This window comes from Oikopleura dioica, chromosome 1, assembly GCF_907165135.1.
Source record: "Oikopleura dioica chromosome 1, OKI2018_I68_1.0, whole genome shotgun sequence".
Classification (NCBI taxonomy): Eukaryota; Metazoa; Chordata; class Appendicularia; order Copelata; family Oikopleuridae; genus Oikopleura; species Oikopleura dioica.
This window is the reverse complement of record NC_137291.1, coordinates 9,862,254-9,871,876: the sequence shown is the minus strand read 5'-3', so window position 1 is coordinate 9,871,876 and position 9,623 is coordinate 9,862,254. Positions and strand designations below refer to the sequence as shown.

Here is a 9,623-nt window from a genome sequence, read left to right as displayed (position 1 = left end):
TAAAGCCTTCTGGGTCGACAGCTTAATTTTGAGAAATAATCCTTATTTTGCAAGATGCTTTTATACAGCCAGATGTGTTTTTATCAAATGGCCTATTGTTTATTAGAAAGTAAATTTTTGAAGAATTTAGTTTTTTTCTTCTTAGTTTCCTTCGGCATCTTGGAAACCTCAGCAACTAGCCGTCTAAATTCACTTGCAGAGTTGATGTAGTCTGATCTCTGATTATTCTGTTTGCTGATTTCTCTTGCTTTCTTCAGTTCTTCTTTTCTTATTTCCTCCCGAAATTCCGCAAGCTTATCCATAATTTTCGACCTATTAGGGCCTTTGATCGAAGGAACATCCGTCAACCATTTCTCTAGTCCAGAAAATGGGCTGAACTCTTCGGTAGCTAAAACTTCATCCTTGTTGTTGACTTCTATGAAGGAATCAGACTCTTCGAGGTAAAATAAGAAATTTTCAGATTCGCAGGCCATTTTCACTAAATGATTTTTAGGCAGCGGCAGACTGAGAGCTTTGTGCAATGATTGAAAAGTTTTTATGATTGTGCAACGTACTGCTACATAAATTGAGTCATCTTGTTGAGAATATAACTGGCTATCGTAAAATCGCCTGACGTTCTTTGACCACGGGGATTTATTTCTCAGGAGTTCAAAGACCCCGTAAAACACTCTAGAATTTCCCGAAAGTATTCTTTCTTTGAATGATCGCCCTTTCTGCGGTGTTAAATTCGCTCCTCTCGCTTCACCTATCCGCCGCAGCAACATACCAACTTGGGCGGCGCTTCCTTCTGGTCTAGAGCGCGATACGAGAACGAACTTGCGGTGACCATCATCATCACTTTTATAACCTGGTGTGAACTGACCTAGGCCTTGTCCAGTATTTGAGAATAGGCGGAAAAGAACGGCATCATGAACGGCGCGGCGATGCACACTACGTCTGAGGACTAAGTTCCGCGGCGTGTAGCTCGGTCGCCAAGTGCACCTGATCCATCGACAGTGGAAACACACTGGAGCACTCCAATGCGATCGAATTCACGATGAATTGTTAGGCCAGTTGGAAGGTCGTTTCATGCTACTGAATTTGCTCAAATGTAAAGTTCCTTTTTTCATTCTCTGAGTAGATAAAATCTATTACAGACAAAACGGACAATTCCGGAAGTTTTTTTTTCGGGGAAAAGCGCCGAATCTCCGGAATTGTCCGAATTCTAATTGAAAATTTTTTGCTTCCAAAGTGCCTTTTTAAGGGTGTCAACCAGAAAATGGGCTTTTTTAGTGCTACTCATGGCTTTTTTGACCCTTCTCTCATTTCTTTTCTGAAAATTCTTCGTAATATTTCGCGAAAAGGTGGTCCTATATACAAAATAGACCTCTCAGTTGAATTTTTTGTCTGAAATTTCCGGAATTGTGCGTTTACAAAAATTTTACCGATTTCCCTCAAATCTCCGGAATTGCCCGTTCCGGAATTGTCCGTTTTGTCTGTAACTGACTTCACCTTGAGCGGTGGAAATTCTGGATGAGCATGGAAAGTCATTAGCGAGATATTCAGATCCGGTTACACAACGTCTTCTCGCTTCCTTCATTTTCATGTAAGAGGAAACATCTGTCATAGAGACAGCTTCCATTCTCTGAAAGGACGTCTCTCGAATTTTAACCAAATTGTGATGCTCTTAACGTTTTTTCGTTAATTAGCGACGATTATCTGGTTTTGCCTCGTAATTTGGAAACATCGAATGTACTGATACGCCAATTTGATTGTGTCAATGATGAACTTGTGGGATTCGAAATTGCAGAGAGGGAGAGCATGCATTTCATGATTATGCGGTTATTTGTGCTTACTCAAATGCAAAACGTACGGAGCACTTAAGGAGCTTACGGAGCACTTTCAAGCCGAGTGGAAGAGACTCTAGAGGCCTTTCCGCAGAGATACCTTCCATCTCGAGCAGCTGCCTTCAAATATTTACGACAAGCTACGCGCTCTCAATTTTTCTATTCACGTTGCATAATGCATCTACCCGGAAATTGAAGGGCCTCACCTGCATATATTCGAGTTTCATTATCTTTCTGCACTCAAAAGGCGCAGTGGGGGGCTTTTACTGGGCTACTTTGGCAACCAGAAATTAAGGGTTGCATCAGAGTGTAACTGCTGATGGAAAACCAAAGCTACTTTATTTTCAATTGTTTTTATTCGTATATGAGAGCTGTGAGCAAAAAATGAACTAATAGACTGTAAAGACTCAATGAGTCTTGTAAACATTGTTGTCAGTGAATTTAGCCCGGCAGTTTGGACAGTTTTTCTCTCGAAGGGATGTGATGCAATTGAAGCAGAACTTGTGAGCGCAGGGAATGATGATTGCTTCTGGGCGCTCCTCATTGTAAGGATGAAAACAGACCTTGCATTGATTCTGCTCATTCACATCTTCTTGCTTCGCTTTCTTCGCCACTGGACCTGGTGCGTCTAAAAATAAGAAATAAACAAATATCAAGGAGCTAAAAAAACTTTTCTTGTCCTCTTACCATCACGAAGGAAAGCTGCATTTGTGATGATAAGTACTCGTTTTTCACTCTTTTCGTGCAACTTTCGTAAATACACTTCATTTGTATTTGCGAATCTGAGTCTTTTTTCTGCGAGCGGAACATTTTCTTTGGCTTTTTTCAGTTCTTCTTCCTTTGTCTCGACTTTATTTCTAGCATTGATAAGGTCACGACGAGCGTCCATGATTTTTTCAAAAGAAGAATTATTATCTTCTCTTATTTCCAGATAAAGCTTGCTCATCGCTTCGTGCTCAATTTTTGCTTCTATAAAAATTTTTCAACTAAAAATATATTTCAATTTAAGTTTACCCCAAATATCATCCGGTGTTCTCGCCAAAGCAGCTTCACAGCAGTATCCAACTATGTGCTCGCGAAAAGATAGTTTAGTCGCTCCGCAGCTTCCAGCAGGACATTTGAATGTTGCGTCTGAGTCCTGAAATTTTGCTGGTGTTACCCATTTTTTCTTTTCCTTTCAATCAGTTCGAAATTCGCCAAAAATTTATTATATTAATTAAATAAATAATATTAAATAATTATTTATTTATGATTTCCCTAATAAACTGGGATCTAGAGTCCTTGAATCATGGATGATCGGATTTAGAACTTTCCTTGCAACTTTTGCAATATCTTCTTCCTCTTATCAAAGCAGTTGATTCGCGTGCGCTAAAATCCAAAGAAAAGAAGTGTAGAGAAAACTTAAAATTACCATCCACACTCATCACATTTTCCAAAATTACCAAAAGAAGTAACGAATTTCTCCAGCGATTTGTGAAAATGGGGCATTCTCTTTCAAGGAAGAAAAAAACACTCTGTATTTGGGCTGACTTTCCGAGGATTTTTTAGATGTGTGGGCTGATTCAGTTTAGAGGACAAAGACGAATCGTCGTTGAATTCATGCCCGGGTCGAGCGTAAGGAATCTTTGATAACATATCGACGATAAGACTTTCAAAGGTCCAAAACGACCTCAAAGCCTCTGAAATGAGTCAGCCCCAACACCTGAAAAATTCTCGGAATGTAAGATCTCTTTATGTGCACTTCATTATGTCCGTGCGACAGAAAAATACACGGTGTTCTCGAAATGAGATATTTTCTGATCCAGAAAAGAATCCGCCCATGAAAATTAGCCTTTGTCTCGCAGCCCTAGTTCTATGAAGGAAATTGACTGAGAAGATAATTTTTTTCACGCTGGATTGCTGTTTTTGTATAATTCGTTTTGTGCATTCTCATCGCTAAATTTCGCTCCCTTGCGTTGTTCTAAACCGTTTGTGAAAATTGTTAACACATGTTTCCATCGCGCTACGCGTACAATTAAACAAGCTCTTTCTCGGAAATTTCTAAAACCAACAAAATCTGGAAACATCAAGTCAAAAGTACAATGGAGCGACACGAACACCAGCGAATCTGATTTTTAGAGGGTCGATTTTCAAAGAGTTCATTTTTAGATTTCGACTGAAAATCGAGGACTTGGGCAGCATAAGAAAAACTGGAAGTCTGAAGACGCCCGTAATTGATCCTGTTGGAGAACGAGATATCGTGGGAGGAGCTTGTATATAAAACGAGTGAGCCTTTATCTATTGCGTGTTCTTTCCATTTCATCTGGCTCCGAAATGTTTATCTATAACGTGCGTCTCTAAATTTGTTTCCTAAATTGAAACAGATCCGTTTTGAAGGCTTGAAAGGCTCGAGCTTCTAGTTAATTTTAAATGTGATCTCGCACAACTGAGTTGAACTAAGCGGCCTTAGACAATCCCCTGTTGTACCTGGTAAAGGCTCTCTAACCCGCGCATAAACCATTCTTCTGATTGTTTTGAACGAGTAGACAAGGGCTCGGAATCCTGTGTCCGAAACCTGAGTCAGGAATGATATGACCTGACTCAGGTTTTGAACACAGGTTGATTTTTGCAAAGGTAACCCCGAGTAGGAAAGATCGTCTAGTCGACAGTAACAAGTTTTTACATTGAATTTGGCCAACAAATACAAGTTCAGCCCTTCCTGCAAGATTTGCTTTTTTTTTCATTGTTTGTTGACGAGCGGATAGTTCCTTGAACTGGTGCTCTTCGCATAACGTGCTGCAGCTTTTTTGCATAATTTGTATTTTGAACTTGAAAGATTTATTTTGACTGACAGCAGATTTCGGATTTTTGAATGATGGACGAATTATGTCTCTGTTATGCTCTTTAGCCGCATCTTTGAGATGTTTTCTGGAAGATTAACAATTTCGGGATCGCTTATGACCATCCGCGGTTTTTGTGAGAGAGGCTTCTGAAGTTTCTTCTTGGAAGCGCTAAGGGTGTCTCCTTCACTCTTCGACCGCACATCTTGATCACGGCCAAAATAAGATGTCCCCCGCCGCCTTCGACCACTTAATTGTTGTTTTAGATGAGATGAAAAACGCTTTTTTCTCGAAATCAATGTATACCACTTTCGCGTTACTGTTATTTCTCACCTGATAAGCTTCTTGAGTCCCTTTTTAATCGGACTTGGAGTTTTCCCTGAGCCGATTGAAGGAAGGCTCTTTATACTGTCACAATCATCCGATGTATCACAGTAGGACTCGCAGAAAGACAAGTCCAAAACACTGCAATCAGTTGGATCAGTTTTCGTGCTATTTTTGCTCAGAACGTCGCGGCTCCCGTTTATTTTTAGTGGCCTATTTTAGGCGGAAAAAACGGTATTGTAAATTCGTGAGCATGTTCCTTGAAAAATCTGCAAGGCCGGGAAGGACGTGCCAAGTGTTCATGTCTTTTCGGTACACAGCGTCATGTAGATCTAAACATTTGCATTTTAAAACGGTCGATTAGTAGAAGTGTCTTTCCATGAATATTAATTGGTTGAGTTTCTGCGGAATTTGCTCTGATTTAGCGGTACTGTAAATATTTGTTGATGAAATCAAGAAACATCCGTCAGCGTGTGACATTATGCTAACATAATCGAATTCGGCTTTGCGATAGTGTGAGTGGTACCCCGCTCATCCACACGTTTTTCCTTCCTTACTTATTCAACCTACCGGTTCTTGAGAGGGATAGAAAAAAGGGCTTTGTGAGATGAAAATTCTTTCGTTCCAAGAAGGCACGCTAGCGAATTTCATGAATAACGACTATCAGAGGAGTGTTACAGTAGCTTTCTTATTTTTAAGGTAGAAATTGCGGTAATCAGGAAATGTTTCTTTGTAGCATTTTTATGAAATATTCTTTGAAAGAAATATTCTTCAACTTACCGGCTGGAGGTTTGAGAGATTTAACTTGAGCAAAATCAGATGGAAGCACGAGCCCCTGGACGAGGTTCCGTTGAAGTGGAAAGGCAGAGATCAACCGCAGCCAACAGGGATCATCTGAAATGCCAGGTGGCGCCGAGGAAAGCAGCTTTTTGATCTTAAATTGTTCTTTTAGACAAGGCAGCCTGGCGAGGGGAAAAACGTGATCCAGCTACTTGAAAACTCCTCGAACTACCATTCTAATGGAGTGAAATTGAATTCAAACTTTTGAGATGAAATTTTTCATAAAAGAAAGTAATTGAATAAGCACGTCGTAAACTGTTAAATAAGCTGACTCTATCGATTTCATAACGAAAAAATATCTAAAATTCACGGTCAATCATCACCTGAACCCGTTATTTGATTTCGAAAGAAAAAAATCATAATCAAATGAACGAAAACGAGATTATAAGACCTCTCGAACGATTCATTTAGTAGGCGAGGTGATGGAAGTTTGTGTTGGTTTTAGCAATCGTGCTAGCCCAAATTGAATTTGCACCGTATCGCTCCCACTAATTTTCTGTTTTAAAGATTTACCTTGAACACGCAAATTTCTTCCTCAATGTTCATCAGCTCCTGTTTCTCCTCGGAAATCGGCTCTTCCTTGCTCCATTTTGATCTGTTCAAAAATTAAAAACGGGACTCGTAATTGATTTTACCTGGTAGAGATAGATCTTATTTTCCGCATCGTCCTTTTCCTCCTCGCATACTTCCTGTGTTTGTCAGTAACGACGAAGGACTGACTGCTTGAATGCTGCTTATCAATGTCATCAGAAAATCCTTAATTTGGGCTCGCCGAAAATCTTATCTCCAAACAATTCATTGCCCCCGACTGGCTCCTTATCATGGATCAGCAGTGAAAAGCCCTTCCTGAATCTGGCGAAGTTGTCGAAAAAGATTGCGCCCGAGAAATTCGCCTTCTCGAGTAACTCAAGAGCTCTCGCTCGTTTTTCTTACTTTCTAACTTCAAGTTCAAAATCTCTCTGTCGACTTTTTGAATCGCCGCGTCGAACTCGTCGAAAATGTCGAAGTTTGTCATCATTTAAAAAAAAGAGGAGAAACCGTCAGACTTTTTTTCCTCGATCAATCGTATTTTTGCCTCCTCGAGTGTCTTTTCAATTTTCTTTCGGTACTTTTTTACGAGGATGGGTCTTTTGTCTCAGCGCGTTTCACGACTCAGTAGTTAGAAATATAATTGAGTGGGAAAAGATAGGCAGCATGGATTTCGGAGGACACTTTTATGAGCTGAAATTATGATGACGAAGTAGGAGACTCGTGACGTACGCCTTCTCACAAGACTCAGACTAGGAAGGATAGAATGATTTTAATGACAGGGTATTTGTCCAATGGACATAAAAGATCATTTGCAAATTTGAGAATATATTAAAGATATATCAATTGCAAATGTTTATTCTTCGCATAAACGAATAACTTGCACAGAATCAGTCGCAGCTCCTTGCAAGTTTTTTTTCGCGAGACATTTTCGACGAGACTTGTGACTTTAGATGTGCATCTGAAAATGAAACGCCCATACGAGAATGTAAATCCAGCAAATGGATACATTGTCTCTGTTGGAATCGTTGGAAAATGCTGTTGGTGTAAATAGTGGGATAGATTCAATCATATTATTTTTAATAAAAAATTCTAGCATGACAAGGTCAACTGCTGATTTCAAAGGTCAAAGATATTGCAAAGAGTGTGCATATGAAAGATTTCCAGCAAAGTCTAGACATGTAGTTTTTGAAAACTCCGATGCAAAATTCAGATGTCCTGCTCCAATAAGTTCGAACCGAAGCTGTGGAGCGGTTGCATTATCTTATCGAGAATATTGGATCGGCTCATGCTGTGAAAATGCGGCTCAAAGGTCATCAACTGACAGTATGTTCTTCCATTTTGTTTATAGTTTTTCGTTCTTATCGATTATATGTATTAAGAAAAGTATGAGTGTCTATCAGTTGTGAACAAACTTTACGAAGAAGCGAGAATCGAGGAGGGATTAACTGAAGTTCAAGCTGAAAATTCTAAAAAGGAACTCGCTGATGCCAAGAAAAGGCTTGAAGCAGCAGAACGAAAAATTCTAAAAGTCAATGAAGAGCTTCTTGAGAAGAAGAAATGGCGCAAAAAAGTTCAAAAACGTGCTCGCTTTCTAGCAATAGAAGCAATGAATGAAGATAACAGTGACATTGGTATTGGAACTAGTTATCTTTTCTAATTTTCTTTAATTTTTCACATTTTTCTAAGACGAAGATCAAGACCAAATTGCCCTCAATAGTCAGCAGGATAACGATAAACCAAAATGCAAAGTCTGCTTTGAAATCTTCGACGACGAGCACCGTGAAGCCGTTCTTTCTTCATGTGGGCACAAAGCCTGCTTCAACTGTCTTTCTTCTCTTCCCCAGAAAACATGCCCTAGTTGCAGGGTTGAATTTACCCACGACAAAATAATCAAGGTTTTTAACTGAGTCCAATATGAACAAATAAATATCTTGGAGACTTTTGTTCTTTAGCAATTTTTTTGAGTAAGTAATGCAGAATCTTTTTTTGCGAGGATATAAACACTTGAGTTTGGACACGTCTTGGAAGTTTGCCGTCATGGCAGGCTTAGCTTGTGTGGAGATATGGCCTATCGCTCGGCTGCTCCCGTCAACGGTGTCAAAAATTTCATCAGTTTGTGACAACCGGTTCAACTCAACCTAAAACCTCAACCTTCTGCAGCTGCGACGATTGACTCATATGTAAATTTCAGAAAGGAAAGAGGAATTAACCTTTTTATTCCTGTAAAAAGCCAAGGATAACACGTTTTAGGGTCTATCAGCGGTAGAATCATTTCCGGTAGCGTTGCTCCTTAGAGACCGAAAGAAAAACAAGCGTGTTTCTTCGGAGGATCTTTCAGATTCGTAATTCAGCCCTCGTTCGCTCTCAAGTTCGTGCCCGTTGGATGGCGAGAAAAAGGTAATTACAGGTGCAATTCTTTTGGCAGAAGAATTCACGCTAAGCGTCACTTGAATGATCTTATCCTTTCCGCAGATGAGAGCATATTTCGAAATTAATGTGGTGCGCTGTTTTCAGGAAAGGATGACATTCCCGCGGTCGTGTACTTTTCGTTCTTTTCTTTCACTTAGCCCTATCAAGATTTGAATTGTGAATTGTCTGCCAGTACTGCTCATGTAAGACTTGAAACGAAAATAGATCTTCAGAAGGATAGTCTGTAGCGGAATCTGAACTTCACGCAACTCAAGCAATAAAATATACAGGTTCATTTCAAGAAACCATAAGGCGGCTTGAATCAAATGATGAGCCGGCCAGGTGCTGAATTGCGCGCCCGCTGCCTAGTTTTCTAAATATATAGAGTCAAGTAAAGTAAAGAGATTGCATATCTCGGACTTAGCTCGCCAAATTAAATAATGTTTCGTTTTGACGCGTTCCACATCTGGCACAGTTGAGACTTCCAGCGGCACCAAAAACTCAGAACTTTCGTTTTCGAGGAATCCGAGATTGAAAAATCGCAAATGTTGTGTATTCTGCCACTGTATCAAACCAGTTTTGCGAGTAGTTCGTGAAACAATGATGGTCGAATCTCCATCTGGTTTCTTAAATTGAGCCGAAATGACGGTAGACGGCGGGTTCCATTCTTTGTAAAGAATGGTTCTTTTTGTAAAGAATGGAACCCGCCAGAAAAAGAATCATTCTTTTCAGCGAGATTCGAAAAAGAACCATTCTTTTTTGTTTTGATTACAGTCATTATCAAGAATTTGAAAGTCAAGAAACGTGAGTGCGCTTCGCGCCAGTCTCACAGTAACTACAAGTTTAAAGATTGCCAAATAACTGGAACTCGTAA

General features: G+C 39.8%; 2 protein-coding genes across 2 annotated transcripts; both read right to left on the bottom strand.

Annotated features, from left to right (window-relative positions):
* Window positions 1-2,189: 2,189 nt before the first annotated feature.
* On the bottom strand, window positions 2,190-3,640 carry LOC145708722 (uncharacterized). The gene is made up of 5 exons (XM_081786424.1): window positions 3,238-3,640; window positions 3,143-3,194; window positions 2,841-3,003; window positions 2,514-2,795; window positions 2,190-2,454 (listed from the first exon to the last, which is right to left on the bottom strand). Exons 1-5 carry the CDS (start codon window positions 3,312-3,314, stop codon window positions 2,234-2,236), a joined length of 795 nt encoding a protein of 264 aa, XP_081642550.1. The 5' UTR covers window positions 3,315-3,640; the 3' UTR covers window positions 2,190-2,233.
* Window positions 3,641-4,626: 986 nt separating this feature from the next.
* LOC145705984 (uncharacterized) lies at window positions 4,627-6,594 on the bottom strand. Its single transcript, XM_081783493.1, has 5 exons — window positions 6,445-6,594; window positions 6,323-6,404; window positions 5,750-5,903; window positions 4,979-5,301; window positions 4,627-4,894 (listed from the first exon to the last, which is right to left on the bottom strand). Exons 1-4 carry the CDS (start codon window positions 6,471-6,473, stop codon window positions 5,183-5,185), a joined length of 384 nt encoding a protein of 127 aa, XP_081639619.1. The 5' UTR covers window positions 6,474-6,594; the 3' UTR covers window positions 4,627-4,894; window positions 4,979-5,182.
* Between the last annotated feature and the right edge of the window lie 3,029 nt (window positions 6,595-9,623).

Excerpts from the sequence above, each read along its gene's own strand:
- LOC145708722 (XM_081786424.1), bottom strand. The coding sequence starts at position 3,314 with ATGCCCCATTTTCACAAATCGCTGGAGAAATTCGTTACTTCTTTTGGT. Across the intron at positions 3,004-3,142 it reads GAAGATATTGCAAAAGTTGC|AAGGAAAAGAAAAAATGGGT; the intron begins AAGGAAAGTTCT and ends CGAACTGATTGA. Across the intron at positions 2,796-2,840 it reads AACACCGGATGATATTTGGG|AAGCAAAAATTGAGCACGAA; the intron begins GTAAACTTAAAT and ends AAATTTTTATAG.
- LOC145705984 (XM_081783493.1), bottom strand. The coding sequence starts at position 6,473 with ATGCGGAAAATAAGATCTATCTCTACCAG. Across the intron at positions 6,405-6,444 it reads ATAAGATCTATCTCTACCAG|ATCAAAATGGAGCAAGGAAG; the intron begins GTAAAATCAATT and ends ATTTTTGAACAG. Across the intron at positions 5,302-5,749 it reads ATCTCTCAAACCTCCAGCCG|ATCTACATGACGCTGTGTAC; the intron begins GTAAGTTGAAGA and ends GCAAATGTTTAG.